Source organism: Anopheles darlingi, chromosome 3, assembly GCF_943734745.1.
Source record: "Anopheles darlingi chromosome 3, idAnoDarlMG_H_01, whole genome shotgun sequence".
Lineage (NCBI taxonomy): Eukaryota > Metazoa > Arthropoda > Insecta > Diptera > Culicidae > Anopheles > Anopheles darlingi.
Genome location: NC_064875.1, coordinates 49,397,042 through 49,414,541, shown reverse-complemented (window position 1 = coordinate 49,414,541; position 17,500 = coordinate 49,397,042). Strand labels below are relative to the sequence as shown.

The 17,500-nt window shown below is 46.6% G+C and overlaps 3 protein-coding genes across 5 annotated transcripts in view; all 3 read left to right on the top strand.

The window, feature by feature from the left end:
* The window catches only part of LOC125956567 (protein rogdi), a 7,186-nt gene extending 185 nt beyond the window's left edge, over window positions 1-7,001 (top strand). Inside the window, exons 1-5 of one of the 3 annotated variants that reach the window (XM_049688582.1) lie at window positions 1-326; window positions 3,244-3,637; window positions 4,255-4,455; window positions 4,540-5,028; window positions 5,806-7,001. The exon at window positions 1-326 is cut by the window's left edge and continues 185 nt beyond it. In XM_049688582.1, coding sequence (XP_049544539.1) covers window positions 316-326; window positions 3,244-3,637; window positions 4,255-4,455; window positions 4,540-5,028; window positions 5,806-5,874 — 1,164 coding nt within the window. In that variant the 5' untranslated portion in view covers window positions 1-315 and the 3' untranslated portion in view covers window positions 5,875-7,001. Of the gene's footprint in view, window positions 327-3,041; window positions 3,089-3,243; window positions 3,638-4,251; window positions 4,456-4,539; window positions 5,029-5,805 lie in introns of those variants that run through there. The other 2 variants (XM_049688581.1, XM_049688583.1) reach the window with 2 other exon arrangements.
* Window positions 892-2,826, top strand: LOC125956556 (forkhead box protein K1-like). The gene has a single exon (XM_049688569.1). The coding sequence runs from the start codon at window positions 1,322-1,324 to the stop codon at window positions 2,699-2,701; it is 1,380 nt and encodes a 459-aa protein (XP_049544526.1). The 5' UTR covers window positions 892-1,321; the 3' UTR covers window positions 2,702-2,826.
* Window positions 7,002-13,929: 6,928 nt separating the features above from the next.
* The window catches only part of LOC125956572 (3 beta-hydroxysteroid dehydrogenase type 7), a 7,195-nt gene continuing 3,624 nt past the window's right edge, over window positions 13,930-17,500 (top strand). Inside the window, exon 1 of the mRNA XM_049688598.1 lies at window positions 13,930-13,960. Within this exon, the coding sequence (XP_049544555.1) occupies window positions 13,930-13,960 (31 nt within the window). The remainder of the gene's footprint in view (window positions 13,961-17,500) is intronic.

The following is a 17,500-nucleotide window of genomic DNA, read 5'->3' as shown; positions in this document are numbered from 1 at the left end:
TGGCGCACCGTTCCATCTATCGCGATACCACGCTGTTTGTCTTACTGTTGATTTTCATCATTATCGGAACCACCACCGCCACCTTCTGCCCCAAAAGTAGCTCCGTGCCGTTCATTGGTCGCATGTGCTGATCACGCGGGGTGACGCTGAATTCCGATTCCTCGCGACCGCGACCGCACACGGTGCTTTGCTCATTCTAGTAGAGAACGTTGGTGAGATTCGTCAATAATTCGATTGGTTGTTTAAAGTTCAGCTCACCTAGAGAGTTCAAGTGATTGTTGCGGTATCCTCCTCCGGTATAAACCTCCGGCAGCGATGTTACGCTTGTAAGTAAACGAAGCTGTTCAACTTAAGTACCCAGCAGATGATTCGTAATCACACTTTCACTATCGCTACCGTTTCCTTCTCAAATCATCGTGTGCATCGTGCGTGTGGGTATCGTGTTTAATTCAATTACCCTCTCATTGAATTGTCCGCGTATCTGTTGGCTAAACGATCGAAATGTTGAGTGGACAAGCCAAGAGCAGCACCACTCGTGATTCTTCTCTTCGTGTGTTATCTTCTGCTTTGTAGACAAGTGAAGGAAAAGATCTATGATAAAAGGATGATAACAAACTGGCAGAAGGTTTTTAATTTGTGTCCTTTGATAAGACGCTAATGAAAATTTGCCTTTTCACTGGAGGAATGATAACACGATTTAGAGGAATTGTAAGCTCTCGGCGGCGGCTATGCTCTTTGACCGATTAGTCACTCATTAACACGGTTGCAATAATAGGCCGTAGCATCGTGTGAATCATGAAGGATTGGCGCAAAGCCTCGGAAAACAACGGGAAAGTTTGAACAGTTCTTCGGGGATTGCACCCGCTTTGGCCTCGTTTTTTGAAGCGTTTTGCGTCGAGCGTTTGATTTGGCCGAAACTTGTGATTTAAAAGATTCCTGGATCAAATGATGGAGAAGTTCGTTCGTATGGTCCGGGAAGAAGAGCTCAGTTCGCTTGTGGATATAAAGTGCGTTCCATTTCCAGGCATAAAGTGAAAATGAAGTTTTTTGCAGAACTCCCGCCAACGGATTGCAGTGCTTTGAAATTTAAAACCACTCGAATCGAGCAGTAGTGAAACTCTTCTTGTTCTGCTTCTTCTTGTTTTTTTCTGACATTTGACGCATGAAATAAACAAACAAACTTGGAAAAAATCTCAGCAACAATTTCACGCGAATTCACGATTTCGGAAGCGAAAATTCGAGACAGTGAAGCACGCGAGTACACGAGAAGAAAGCATTTGTTTTCGAGTGAACATTGTGGTGATCCTGCGCCATAACCGAAATGGCGCACAACGGTGCACTCGACGAGGGTGTGAAGACAAGCGAGCGAGCCGGTGACAGGGGCGGCGGAAGAAGCAAACCGGCCGGATCTTCCGTGAATGGCGGCGAAGCGCTGAGCAACGATTCCGCCGCGCCTACTCGCATAACGTCCAACTTCATCGCTCGCTTAATCGGACCTGAGCAGACGCTTCTCATCGGCGAAGATATGGTCGTTGTTGGCCGCAACTCATCCACCTCGCGGGTTGACTTCCATGTCGCCGATAGCAGCTTCGTATCCCGCAAACACTACATCATCAAGCGCGGGGAGGGCAATGATTTTACTCTGCTGTGTCTTAGCAAGAATGGCCTGTTCCTCGACAACAAGCATATTCCGCAAAGTATCCAGCCGTACCAGCTGCCCCCGTACTGCACCATCCGTTTTCCGAGCACAAGAATGGAACTCAAGTTCGAGAACATGATCGGTAAAACGCTCGATCTAGGTGACGCTCTACTGCCACCCGGATCTCTTGGATCCCTGAATCTCGGCAAAGGAAACACCGTTCCCGTTTCGTCGCCAGGAAATAAGAGCTTGTCGAACAACGCAAAACCATCTAGTAGTCGCGCTAAGCCGTCACCCTACAGTCTGCAAGTAGCAATTCCTGCCGCTGGTGCTGAAGCCGGTTGGGAAACTCGTGAGGATGCCGGCAGATTCATGGACAGCGGTTATCAGTCACCGACGATTGCGACGAGTGCTAACAATAGCCGCAGCGTTAGTCCGCGGCAGGGAGTTTCACCAGCAACTCAAAACGCAGAGGAGGAGAAACCACCGTACAGCTACTCCCAGCTGATCGTGCAGGCAATTGGTTCGTCCCCGGATAAGGAGCTCACCCTGTCCGGTATCTATGCGGCCATCATGAAGAGCTACCCCTACTTTCGCAACACTACCAACAAAGGCTGGCAGAACTCGATTCGCCACAACTTGAGCCTCAATCCTTACTTCATCAAGGCACCCCGACGACAGGAAGATTCGGGCAAAGGTTGCCTCTGGCGTCTCGACTACAGCGTGGAAGCGAAATTGATTGGTCAAAGTTTCCGCAAGCGGCGCCAGCGTTGGTCCGGTTCCCGCTCCAAGGTCAACTCGGCACCCACTTCGCCCATTCGCGTCATCCCGGGGGACCCGTTGTACATCCCGGATCCCACGGATAATGAAACTGCTCGGGCATTGGCTGGCATCATCGGATCACCGGATCACAGTGTCGACGTTTCGCAGGACGAATTCCAAGGCTTCGGCCAGCAGCAGGAAGGATCGAACCACCACGATCAGTACAGCGCTGAGGAGACCATCGTCGTCACATATGCCAGCGATATTGAAGAATCGGAGGGTAAACGTATGAAGATGTAAGTGGTCGCGTCAAGGGCGCTCTTAAGGATACTAGATTCCGAGGCGCTTTCCTGCGATTAACGATTCGATATTTGTTTCATTCGTTCTCTACTTTATGAAGCAATAAATCTGCATCAATAATCAGGCGTTCGGTGTTGTTTCAATCTAGTGCTCTGGATCAGGATCAGAATTTCGTCCGTACGCCAAACATCGGGCGGGAAGAATCCTTTTCCCGGCGAGTGACTAGCCCGCTGTGTGAACCGTGTGCTAAATGTGCTCGAGAAATTCGAGCAGTGGTGACAACCGCCGTCGTCGCCGTCGCGAGAAAACCAAAACATTCGTTTCGTGGTTGTTTCTCGTATCCTGCTGGATCCGCCGTGTCCTCAGGAAATCACGAAATCCCGTCCGGTGCGTGTACGTGCGTAAGATCCGGTCGAAAGGATCGAATCCGAAATAGTGAAAAACACATCCTTGTGCGTGTACGCCTACTTGGACGTTCTGTGCTCTCCGATTTTACTCCCATATCTTTCTCTGTATCTCCTCTGTGTTCGCCACAACAACAGCAGCGGATCGAATTGGTTCAACAAACCACAGTCTCGGCGCAAGAGTGGCAAGAAGGGAAAGGTCACGTTCTCCGATCAGCAGGATTCCGAGGGCAGCAGCAGCACCGGCAGCACCGTGACACCCGTGCCCTCCCCGAACCCATCGACGCAACGATTGCGTTATCTGGACCACATCTTTGGCAGCTCAAAATCAGCACCCTCGGGCGATCGCACTTCTGCAGCACCCTCGCCCTCGCCGAGCCGATCGAGCGTGAACCAGTTCGATCGCAGTAGCAGCTTCCGGCACAGCAGCGGTCACGCGGCGTCGTCAGGTCCGTACAACCGTCGGCCACCCGTGCAACGAAAAGTAGGCCAAAGAATGGCGGACTGCGAGAAGGAGGAAGCATCCAACTTGGTAAGCGACGATAGAGGAGGCCATGAGCGGGAAGCGGGTTGCCTCAATCAGTATGCAAAGTGTTTGGTCGGTCGGTCGGTCGGCCGTGGGGAAAGGGGCTCAGATTTATGGAATGTGTCACCTTGCGGCGCTTCGGTAGTTGCTATGCATTTTCCCCTTCATTGCGGCTCGCGGTTTATCAGCGCCGTTGATGATTGTACATAATCGTTCACGGGGGAGAGAGCTGGTGTGTCATGCTGGTGGTTGGCCGAATGATAAAGCAAAGGGAGACTCATTGACACAACACTCACGATGGAACGCTATCGATTAACAAGCGGTAGCTTAATGCCATCTTCGCTGGCAGTAAAGAGGGACGGGGTAGCAAGCGTACTCCATCCAGTCAGGGTTCGATGTTCGAGCGATCTAAATTTACCCCACAAGGTTGTTGACGCGACGTCCTACCAGCACGCCACACCAGCGCGCTGTTGCCACCACCACCGGATGCACTTAATCGAATATCCTTGTAACTGTGACTGGATTTGTTTTCTTTTGTTTCTTGTTTTTTTTTGGGTTCCCCTTTCTGCTTCGATTGTCCTTGTTGCTGGTATTGCCGACGCCACGTCGGTCAATCACAGCAGGTGGAATTCGAGTGGGTACTGCACGAGGAGGTACATTCAGTGCTGAAGCAACTGCACGCCATCCTGGTGGAGTGTGCCCACCGATTTCCGGTTCCGCTGTACGGCAATGAGGGCAAGAAACAGGATAAATTCGTGCTGACAGCCGCTCCGGAACAACTGAAATGTGTCGTTACCCTGACCGGAGACAGCATTACACATGCGGTAGGTACATCGGCGACGTCGGTCGTGTCAGTGTGTTTCATTTCGAAAATAGATGAATTTTAATGGTTCTGTTGGGCCTGGCAGGATATCAATTTCAAGGTGCAACGCCAGCAGCAGCAAATCCAACGGACCTCCATCACACAGGACTATCCGTGGAAGATACAGCAGGTGCAGGATGCGGCCAACCATCTACAGCAAGCGATCAACCACATCGACAATGTGGACAGTGCGTATCACTTCAAAACGTCCGACGAGGTACTGCACATCCTGGGTAACATACTTGGGGCTCTGCAGCGGGGTCGTACCTCTCTCGTGGTGCCACGCAAGAAACCGATCGACGAGCTGATGAAGAGCCGCAACATGAAGGCCCTCTCGCCGAACCTGCCGGAAGATTTGGCGATCAGCTTCTACATCCAGAGCCACAAGTTGATCTTTGTGGCGTACCAGCTGACGAATTTCCAGGGCACGATGAAATTCGATTCATGTCAGGCCGAGTGCTCAGTGCCGTGGTTAAACGAGGTGCTCGTGCTGTTCACTGTCGCCTTGCAGCTGTGCCAGCAGCTGAAAGATAAGGTAAGACCTTCGCCTACACCGCAGATGAGAACTTTAATTTCACGCTCAACGCGCTAATCGCGATGGTCGCGCCGCCGAGGACAAGCTCGTCTATTAATAGGGGGTAGCTTCTACCAATTAGTCACCACTTCACACTTTGTTCTGAGTTGGGTGTGATTCAGTAAATGCAGTTATCAACACAGGAGGATATCGTAACCGTTAAGCTGCGATAAGGAAACGGTTGTTGTTACTCCGTTGATATTCGTTGCTGATTGAAATCAACTGGCGTCGTATAGGCGTGTGACAAGGATCTATATGATTGATTTTTGGTTTGCTTATCAATTTCCGCTCTCTTTTTTCGGTAGCTTTTTCTACTATCGACCAATGGGCTTGTGTAGTTTGATAAGGGTGACTGGCGTTGTTTATTAGTGACATTGAGTCCGGGGTCTTTGGCTTGCTGTTTTTTTAAAATTTGTATCGTGTCTTTGAACATGTTTCTGCTATATCTGTTTTATGATAAGCGAATGTTAGCAATATCTTTCCATTTATATTTTTCTAAACATTTTTCTAAATATCATTCGAACGTTTTTAATACATCAGCCATATCCTCATTTGATTATTCAGTTTAGTTTGAACAATGCTAAATCATTATTCATAATGCTGTTCGTCTAGCTATGCACGCCATTAGGTTACTAACATGGTGTTTGTTGATTTATCGTGAAGATATCGTAAATTTGATTTAGTCCAATTGGAAATGTCACCGCGCATAATAATGGCAGCTTGAATTTTCTTTTGCAGATATCAGTATTCTCGCAGTATAAGGACTTCACCGTCGGTTCTCGGTCACCATCGGCTCTTTCCTACTGATGCCATGCTGGTACATCATGCGTTTCCTGCCCATCGTAGGATATGTCTGCACTGTTCCGGTCTAGCCGTCCATCGTAATGGTGCCGTGGTGCCCTAAACACAATGTCATGTTTGTGAGTGTGGTGGCATCAGAAGCGAGATGCTCGGTCGCTATGTTTGTGTTGAATACGTAAAATACTTCTTCTTCTCAAACAAGCGGCTTCGAGATGCGGCTGGTCATTTGTTAATGCATATATACATATACACACAGCTACTCGATATTTGTTATATCCTCAAGACATCCGTTGTTATTTGCATTAGGATAAGGGAACCACGTTAGAGATGTACACACCCCCCCGCCTCCCCATGGCGCTATAAGTAGCATTGCATGTTGCTGTGTGTATCAGTGCCATCGATTGGGATATGAGCGGCTAAGGCGGAGGCGCATGTTCGCGGGCATGAGCAAGAGATACGGCCACTGTACTCGTCGAGTGACAATTAAAAATATTAGAGCATTAGGGACATGTGATGTACGATGAAATGGTTTCGTTTCGCGTTTCTAATGACGATAGCACGGAGCATTGTTCCGTCTCTTCTCAATTGTTCTCTACGATCGGACTATGTGTACTTAGTAAACGCGTTGGTATGAAAATTACTTCTACAATTATGATGCAACATTACATAGCGAATGTAGTAAGCCAAACGGAAGCAGAAGAAAGCTATTGATCGTACAAATCCGCTATTCGGATTGATGATGCAGCTTGCAACTGGAACCCCCATATAGCGAGAACGGCTTTGGCCTACTGTGTGCTGCCGATGCATTCACAACAGGAACAACAAAAAAACAAAAAATTAACACTTACTATGTGATAAAGTGTAGAAAAGAAAAGCAGCGGTTAATGTGTGAAACAAAACCTAACGTTCGGCGCCGATTGACTGATGCTGTGTTGTCGTTGGATTAGCTTGAATCTCAGCTAACCGTAACAGTAGCGAGTAACCCTAGGAAAACAATGTTTCGTGTTTGAAAGGCCTTTTTGGGGAAAGCAATCATAAACATAATAAGAACAAACAAAAAAAAAAAACCAAAATTCAAACCAAACCATCGTACTTGTGACAAAATTAAACGCTTTTCTACATGCGCGAAACCGGAGTAGATAGTGTTACCGGTGAAAGCACTTAGCTAGGCCATAAATGGGGACGGGTGAAAAGTTATAAACCAATCGATGCTTCTGTTTCTGTTTATTTTTTAAAATAATCGTCCATCATAAGGATTTTAACGGGTTTTCCGATTTGCTGATCGAACAAAGCAGTCCCGCTCATGGTCGCTTTCCAAAGTGTGTTGATTTTAAAAACAAGAAATTCAATCGTCGTTATGTCGATACAAGGGTAGGTTGAATAAAGAGTTCATTCAATGTACCACTTTACTTTTATTTTCGATTTTTTTTATTTGTGTTGTGTTCTTTCTTTCATATCAACGGTAAATGTAAGGGCAAGCAAATTGAAAATGATCTCGTAGTATTTAAAATCTGTACGAAAGGGTGTTCTCTAAGTAAGGAGAGTGAAGCTGAAATAGAAAAAAAATTACGGTAAAATAAAATGTTTTAAAAGCAACAGGATTACTAGGATTAAAATTGAACGTCAATTGCTTTAACGAGTTTAAATATTATTATTGCTCTTGCAAGTCTTGGCTCCCACTGTGAACGTTTCTGGATAAGATTTACGTTCGTTATGATCCAAAACATACTTACCCTGATATCGAGAGCGTGAGGTTATCATACAAAATACTTAAATCGATTCATCCTGAAAAGAACGCCTAAAACATACAGCACTGTGCATAAACACGGATCATAAAGAATATTAAACATTCTAATTAGGGACATATTTAAAGAATATGAAACAACACAAATCTTAAGGAAAGTGAATGTGTTTTGTCCGTTATTTCCCACGATTATTTCGCATCGCATGAGTCATGTGATAGAAATATCTAAAACGGTTTGCGTTATCAAACTTGGCTTTGACAAACTTTTAATCGTTCGTGTTTCTATCAACAAACTTGATCCGTTGTTTGTCACATACCATAAAGACCTAGACACAAATCGCGTTCGAAGCGAATCGGCAAGGACAATAATAACTGTTAGAAGCGCAAACAAACTGTATCGCACGAAAACTGCGCGTTCCCCCAAATCTATATGAAACCATGTTCGTGGAGTAAACGATAGAGTCATCTGATGATGGCGATGCTCCTTGAAGTTGTTTTTGCTAGAAATAGTACTGGAAAAAAGCTAATTGCAGCAATCTAGCAAATTGTAGTCAGTCACAGAAGAGGCCAAAGCGCCAATGTTCATTCAGCAGTTCATTGAAGGTTGGCTTTCCACAGGAATTTAGCAATAATAATTACGTATTAACACTAACTACTGGAAAAAATACAGTAATATATAACGGAAGTAAAAGAGGCAAGAAGTGATTTATGTGTTCATATCTTTGTATGTGTGTGTGTGCTTTACTGTAACTTCAGCGCTTGTAGGTCCTGGACACATCATTGTTTCAATAGAAACGAAAAGAAAATATAGTTTACCAATTATTGCAAAGGTTGTAGTACGAAGCGGGGTACTGAGTTCTTGCAATTTTTTGTATTTGAATAGTGCTTCTCTTACAAAGGATTGATTTCTCAAATGGTGCTTTTACACTCGTTAATTCGATGGTAGGTTTCGATAGGTTTTTAAAGCAAACCTATTCTATTTCAGTTGCCTTGGAGATTTGCTAATCGAGATTGTGCAAATTAATCAGGCAACTAGAATACACAATCATGATACTAAATCTTGTATTCAAATCGGTGTTCACACTTGCCATTGAAGAGCGCCAATCATATGCATGGAATAGAGTTTATTCGGAAGAGACGCATTAATAGATAAAAAAGATCAAAGGTTGCCAACAGACAACAGGCTCCTTTGATTAGACACTGGAGTTAGCACGGAGAATGACGTAAGATGAAAGATTCACACACCGTCGCTAACAACCTGGCTCCCTTGATTAACGAGCTTACCACTTCTTTTGCGCATGGTTCGGTGACTTTGTGCAAAAATGACGACGACATACTCGCTTTTGGAGACATTTGGGCAGTTGTTCGCCGATATTTGAGATTCGATATGCAAATGCAGTCCCTCATGCATTAGCTTGTCTTCATGTTCTACTGTAACCAACTTTCAGTATTGTTGTTCGACAAATTCCATAAATGTAGTTTTAAATTTGGATGGAATGTCGTAGTTATTGCGTTTTACGGTTTGGCTTTGGCGCGAATGTTATATTCATAACTGGGACTACCAGGTAATTAAGCTTGGAGTCGAATGATGAAATAACCATCGTCGGCCTGACATGGTATTCTGGGGCTCATTCGAGCAACCTGTGTATCACAACTCAAGCAACATTCATCCGACTGTGGTATACCCAGCCGGTGTGTGGTCAATGGTCACCGGATTTTCTCTGGAGGTAACGGTTAAAACCCGGCTCAGCACATATGTACGCTTTTTGATTGTCTGCTTTACACGATGTTCCGATTCAGCCATTTGAACACAACCGGGCCCCGTAGGCTGGTGAATATGCCGCATAGTTGTTCCGGAAATGTTGCTGACGGTTGCTTTGTTCGGTTCCAAAAATTCATTTGTGTTTGGCACCGACAGCCCGTGGAGACCTCCAAAAATTGCAGTAATTATAATAATAATGATAGTGCCGATGTTGGCGCTTCGTCGAGCGGATGAAAGCATTGTCGAAATGGAATCACAGCACACTTTGATGACGACTATCACTATATAGGGGACTATACAGCATCGCTTCAATTCGCTGCGCAACACACATGCCGCGCCGTGCCCCAGGGTCAAATCGCGTGGCGAAGTGTGATCTTGGGCAAGGGGAGTGGACTTCGCAATGTCGCCATTTGCCATTTCATATCATCTGCCAGTTGCGTACCCGAAATACCTGACCACAAACTGCCCCTGATGGTTGGACGAGAGCAGAGAGCACAGTTCGGGGGAGGACGAAACTGCACGAACACCATATCAAAATGCATGTCGTAGGTTTAATCGCTGCAATAATTAAAATGCAATTAACATCATAAGTGTATCGGAGTGGTAGCTCCGGTCCGGTGATGAAGCCACTTTTGGAGTGCAAAATCCGAATCACGGAGGCATGCTTTTTTCATTTCTTTCCCCTCCCCCTTAACATTCAATTTAATTTCGATATCACGGAGATTGACCATCCAGTAGCAAGGACCAATTTGAAAAACCATACTACCGTTGTTCGTAAACACGTTTTCCAGATGTTGAAGGCAATTCAATTGCGTTAACAATGCATTGCCGATCCGATATCTTGGCACGCCAAATAGGGCCGATCAATTTCATGTCCATCGGCGCATCGCAAACAGCATGTGATTACGGGAGGAGAAACCGGAAGTGTAGCAACATCAATTTGGGTTACTTTCATCGGCGTGTGGCCGGCAGCTAAAGATTATCTTCTCATTTGAGCTGCGAAAGGCGTGATAAATAAAGGCACTCTGTGTGTGGGAAAATTAAACTCCAATCAACAAAAAACAAAAAAAAACGCCTCACATCGATGCTCCGTATTGAACAGCATCACAAACTGCTTTGCTTGTTCGATGCGATCGATTCACGGTGGTGGCAAGGGAGCATGGTTATTGATCCGCGTTCGGAGATTCTCCGTCGGTCGGTCGGAACGGGGATGGTAATTGTGAAGAGGCGCCACATTGGCTGAATGCTGAATGAATGTAGCATAGAAAGGCAAAACAAAACTGAAAAGCCCATATAAAAAAGGTTAAAATGAAATGTGATTCATAAGCATAAAGCCGGTTGGGGTCAGGGTACGGCAGGTGCTGGGAGAAGGTGCCAGGTACCACTGGGTAGACATAAATAATTACGCTGAAATATGGTAAAATTAATTAAAATTAGTGTTAATTGATTTCATTTGGAAAATTATTGTCAGCATCAACTTGCCTGATCGAGTGTGCCACGCATGCACCACTTGCTGACCAGAGTGAACGGATACAAAGCTGCTGTATGTCGAATATTTCGGTTATTGATGCGAAAGTTGATGGTCAGTGTTTCGTTAGATTATCATTATGCAATTCAAATGACATCTGGAGTAACGGTGGACTGGTGGTTTGTGTTACGTTAACCGGCTGCTACCCTCGGCTGTGAAAGTGGCCATCACCGCGGTAAAATATAATGGATTGAAGCTTGTTTAGAGCGCGGTTCAAAATATCTGAATTACAGGGTCAGCTACCGTGGCGCGGCAATTCATCATCCGGCACCACACAGAGAGAACGCGCATCATAAAATGCTGCAGCATCCCCTGACCCTGGCCCTCTATCCGCCCGATATATGACCGGAAGCACATTCGACGGCGGATGCACCAATGCAGGCCGCCCAACGATGGGGTGGCCTGTGGCCTTGCGGATGGGTGAAAAATGATTGGGTTTTCCGATTTTCGGAAATTAATCTATTTTACTGCCCACCTTTCCGCGTGCGGCCAGTCCCGCTCCGGGGTTTGTGTGTTGCGTTAATTTTGAGCATTTACCACTGCAACACCGCGGTACCAGTTGCGCGGTACCGTGTTTTGGGTGATGATTTGTTGTTTGCAATGAAATTTTAACTCCTTCCGATTATCTTCCGTGGACAGTCAATCACGAACGTTCCGGATTGCTAATGTGCGGTTAGGGGGTGTGTATGCTGGTCAATAAACGCACGCCGCTGGGGCAGCCACCCTCTGCCACGGTCCGGGATCGGATCTAATCGACGATGATTAGCGTGATCATTTCAGGTGGACGCTGTTGTGTTCGCTGTGTACGGAATTGATGAGATGTTTGAAGGTGTTATTGATTCAAGCTATTATTGTTGCTCATAATAGTAACAGCAGGGCAGTATAGTATAGTACATGCCCCAGGGAATAGTTGATATCCATAAGCCGTGGCCACACGGGGCGAAAACCCTAGCGCAAACGAAAAAATTAATGCCAAAACGGTTTCGCTTAACCCTTACACGCTGTCAAACTTTTATACGTCCGCGGACTTTTTCGCTGAACCCTTGACGCTATCGAACGCTTTATTTACGAAAATGTAGGTTCTTTTCGTATTGTTTTTGCATTTTTAATATAAATATAACAGCAACAGCAACAAAATCGTTAAAAACTGCAAAATTTATTCGGAAATTAACTTCAGCGGCCAAAACACAGATGAAAACAATACGTTTGACATTTCGGCATAAATTTTCGGGTTTTTACCCCTGCCACACGAAGCGAAAACATTTTGGCATTAATGTGCAAATTTGCGCGCAAATTTTCGCCCCGTGTGGCCAAGGCTTACACTTTGTGAATTCTTTGTTATCTGTTTTAGAAAATTCCTTTTCATACATAAAATTATATTTCATAAAACCTTTTCTCTAGCATTATCGTATTTTAGTTGGAATTCTTTTATTTTGGTATTTTATGTGCTTAATAGATTACTTTTGGTTTGAAAAAGATTTCACTCTGACGATCATTTGTTCACTCTAGTTAATAGTTTGGGCATTTATAGTTTCAGTATTTGTGCTCATTCCTTTAATTCTCCATTTTATATTTTATTCAATGCGCTTTGTGAGCTTTAAACGCTCAGTTCATTTAGAGTATTGAGTTTTTTTTGCATGGTTATACTACTGAGAATTCAACTTACAAAAGTATCTGTTGTCAATTTTACAGTATCGCAAGTTTCCTAGAAACCACCATGAACAGTATGATCATATTACATAAAACATCATTATTTAAATATATTTTAATTACGCTTTTTGTTATACAAACAAATGGCATGGAGTGAGCAGGCAGCATCCCATTGCCTGATGACGCCGAAAACGTTGATAGAAAGTAATCAATCTCTAGCAGACCCGCTTCACCGGTGGCCTCCACCGGTATCGTAGACGCCAGTCCATGCTCCAAATTTCACCAATATCTACGAGAAAGAAACGTTCGTTCGGTACGATCGCGATCGTACCGTGGTCGCAGGTGAATTCGGTTATTGTTGCATAACGTTGATGTTGCTCTCGGCGATGTGGGCTCGGCGATCGTCTGTCACCTCTCCGTTGTCACCGGCAAAAGGGAGAAAAGAAAAAAAACAAAACAAAACAACGGAAAAGGGTAGAGCCAGCACCCGAACCGCAACCGATAACTGGGCCGCGATGGCCATTGGCGAACGGCGCCCCACGACAAGACACACGGACGCACGCACGCACGCACGCACGCACGCAGGCGAAAGACGACCGTGTGATCGCTGGCCGCTCGATTGTCTTTCGTTTTCCCTTTCGACTGTTGTGTTGGACTGTCTGCTGGTTGCTGGTTGCGTTGGTGTTCGTATAGGAAGGAGAAACATCCAAAAATTCGTATCTCGAGGTGCGCGCGTGGACGAACCGTTCGATCGCGCCCGTCCCGGATCAGTTGTCCGGCCGGAGGCGTATGGTGTGGATGCGCATCGGATGATATCAAGCTTCAGCAAAGTTCGCGGCCGTTCCGTGGCTCAACGTATCGTGGCATAGGCTTTCAACAGAAACGGAGTAGTGCAAAGTCAGCACTGAAGAGTGGCGCATCAGGCACACGGTCCTACGACCTTGACAGCCACGTGTCCGACACGATACCGACGATAATTAACAAACTGCTGGCGTGATCATTTCTGCATGGAAAGCGTATGGTAACGCGGTGTAGGTGCCTCCTCCTCCTCCTCCTCCTTCAGATGATTGTGTAACCGCCGATCGTGAAGAGTCAGCAAACAAGGTGATATCGTTTGACATCCCGTGGCCGTTAACACGAGTGCGAGTGAAGCAACGGTGATCGAAAAACGATCCGAAGAAAACCCGAAAAAAAAGCAGACCAAATAGTGGCCACGTGTGTTCCGGTTTTTCGTGCACAGCAGTTGGTGCTGGAGAGCATCGAAAGTGATTTAAGATTTGTGGCACCCCGGGAATCGGGAAGAGTGATCGGGAGTGTCGTGTAAGGTGATATTTTGCGAGCAAACAAAAACAAAAAAAGCCACAACAGTGCATCGAAATGGAGAAAAAAGAAATTGTGCTTGTGACGGGTAGGTGATCGACGCAGTTCGTAGCATTTCGTTTAATATTTTTTTAAGATAGTTCTACAACTTAATAGAAACTATTTTCACACATTCTGTGCCCATGCACCAGCAACAGCAGCACGACTGTAGTAGGATTCATGACAAAAAAAAAACTGGATTCCATCACACAATTCTAGTGCGCAATTCAATGCCCGTTGTAAAAAAGAAGGACCTTGAAACCACTAAAACTGCATTCGTATGCACCGATGCACCAATCCGACGAATCAGGGACAGCTGAAGGTGTCATTTCTTCTTGTCTTTTTTTATGTATTACTGGAGAAGATCTCCAGCAAAATACAACAACGGCTACGTCATCAGCCCTAACCTTGAAGATCGTATTTTTGGAAGACACCCAATTCGAAGAGGGTTCGGGTTCCTGCTGGACCCACGGGTTTCGTCTCGGCGCAACATGACGTCTGGACCGTGCTGAGGCAACCAGCGAAGCACGGGGGTCCATCTTAGCACGCTCTTGCCCAAGACCGATCGCGTCGAAGCGATGGCTATTGGGTTAGTTAACAAGCGGCCGCTGCTAGCTTAATCTGCATCTTACCACACCGTTGTCGAAAATATTTTCCATCCGAAAGCCACTGTCATTTATCTGTGTCGATGGTCGGGGTCTAGCCGGGGCCCGGTGCCGGGGCCAGAGGAACGGAGCTATCGAGCTGTCTTCGTTCGTTCGCGATCGTTCGTTTGAAAGCTTATTGTTACTAAACCAGTGGGCTAGCCTTTAAAAAGCGGCCACGCAGTGATGCTGACGAAATTGGATTTTTGGTAGGCTTTTGCTTGCTGTTGATTCCTCCCGTGCCTTCTCACCTTGGGGCCGTGAGCCTGAAGGTGATTGCCGCCGTATTCCGGCGGACTTTCTCGACCACGACCACCGGCGCGATACGATTGCGTCGTCGTCGTCGTCGTCTTCTTGGGGGTTTTTTGGGTGTTGCGTAAAAATTAGCAAACTTCAGTCCACTGTCCCGGGCTCGGTCGATCTCTCTAATCGCGACGCTCTCTCGGTGTGGCGCATAATTACGGCAGCTGATTGGGTCTTCTTATCACATGCCCGGTCGATCAAAAGCCTTGACACGGACGGTTCAATGGGTTTTGTGTGTGTAATAACGGTTCATATCATGGGGAATTAATTCATTCGTGTGTAAAGTAGAAAATCTAAATAATGGCTCGCAGCTCGCAAGAAATAAAACGCAATTCCTGTATTGGTGTCCCTCCAAACTCCTCCAAAAAAGGCGGATATTACAACTCCAAGATGATGATCGATGATCAGCTAGCGCAGGAGAATCAGGGCCGATGACACAATCTCAAATCGCATCATGGCCTAAGGGTGGATGATGATTTTTAATTTAACACACGCGAACGCCGATGCCATAGAATGATCCTCATCCTAGTGGCCATTGAATGGAGGATGTTTGCTCCCCGCAGTAAAATTCGCTGACACACGCGACACCCATAACCTAACAACATCCCGAGGCGTGCGTTTGTCATCGAAAGTCACAGCCAACTTAACACATCGAGTTAAGTGAGGCGGCACAAGCTTCGATCAACCCTAGGGGACGGACGTGACGTAGCACACAATCTAATAACAAAATTCCTTAATTTTCCGACCCCCCTTCCCCCACTCCACCATGCAGCTGGTCACCTTTTTTGGGGGTGGCTTTTTTCTTGGTGTTTTCCTTGGTGTTTGTGTAAGGTAAACGTACACGGATCACGGAGCGTTCGGTGACGTGTTGGCAGCGTTTGATCATTACTCATTTTCGACACCCGAAAATGTCGGAAATCGGAATGTCGATGCTAGAGGTCACCGTTTTTCCTGTTCCACCACCCTTATCGGCAATCGGCGACCATCCACCCTACCCTTCCCAAACCCCGGGCAGCTGATGCTGGGTAAGCTTGAGGTGAGCTAGAGGTGGCGGTGTGTTAGAATAAATCATAAAAAGCACGCGTCAAATGTGACGTCAACCTTGGCCAGTACGTACCATTCGGCCCCGACGGCACAAGGCCGCCGGCATGGATTGGATTTCTTCTCTCCTTTTTTTTCCACCTAACCGACGAACGAGCAATCCATCTTTTACACCACGGCACACCTTTTGGGCTTCGCGGCGCGCGCGTGAAAAGCGTGAAAAACTCGTAACACACAATCAGGGGAAAAAATCGTACAAAGCGGTTAAAAGAAGAAGAGAGAGAGAGAGAAGGAGAGGAAGGATGCTTCGTGGCCTTGCCTGGTCGCCGGCGAAAGGGACAACGTTTAGCAATCGTGAATTCAATATTCAGCGAAAATCCTATCGGCTAAGTAAACACGCGGTGGTGGCCCCACCACCGGTTCTGATCTCCAGTGCCAGGAGATGGCATAGGGTGGTGGTGATGGCGAGGATTTGATGGTTGGCAGGCATTTTATTATTGTTACGATTGTTGATTTGCGCGTCGCCACGCATCGATGCTGCAACACAAGAGGCAGTCCCTTGGCAGAGAAGGAGAGAGAGAGAGGAAGAGACCATTTGCCTGGTGGCTTTCCCGTTGATCTGTTGAGCAGAGTATTCATGTTATTCTGGGGGGGGGGGGGGGGGGGGGTAACCGTGAGCGGTTCCAGGAAAAATTCACGAACGACTCCAGTATTACAGTGAAGATTTGATGTAATTTGAGGCTAAAAATTACTGCAAAACACTTAACACTAACACAGCAGCACTAGAAAATATCCGGCCAATGGGCCGGTGGGCTCTTTAAGCCTCTTACTCTGCCCTTCGAAGTCGAAGCGTCATCGAAGCGGTGGGCATTCGGGGCCAAAATCAATTTATGCTAGCCTAATGGTGTGCCCAAAAAGATCCTTTCGGTGCGCGCGACCGGTGCTGGTTGTTGTTGACGCGTCGACGCGGCGCTCAAGCGGCCAGAAAATATCCAGAAATTAGCATATTAATTCCATCGGCTCCCAAATTCATTTACTTCACCATCCATCGGCCATCCGCAACAGATTGGTGTTCGCGCCAGACCGACGCGCCGTGATGCTCGATCCCATCGTAGCAAACGGTGTAAGCGTAGCGATCGGAATCAGTATAGACACAGCAGCGACCGGGTGCCACAAATGGCGTTTCCTTCCTTTCCTTTGGGCCACGGTGCCCTTGAGCGTGAGGCGTTTACGCTCTCTAGGCCACAGACTGCTGCCGGGTTGCGATCGGTGCTAGTTGATGCCGAATGCTGCTGGCGTTGCTGGTGTTCTCTAGTGTTCGCCTTCGTTGTCGTCCATGCTTGCGTTGATTTCAGATGATGGATTTCCGGTTGACGCGACAAAACGCTTTCCCTCCATGATTCCATGAAATCGAGTTGCGCCAGTTTGCCGGAACATCGAGAAAGGATTCACCCCCGACGGAGGGCTCAAAGAGAATGGTGCTCCATCCGTTCGTGTGTCCTCCGCCCGTGCGCTCTCCCGCTTTCGGGAACGGTTTATTTAAAATTCAAATAATGTGTAAATACAAAATCAAAACGACTACGAAGATGATGATGATTCTA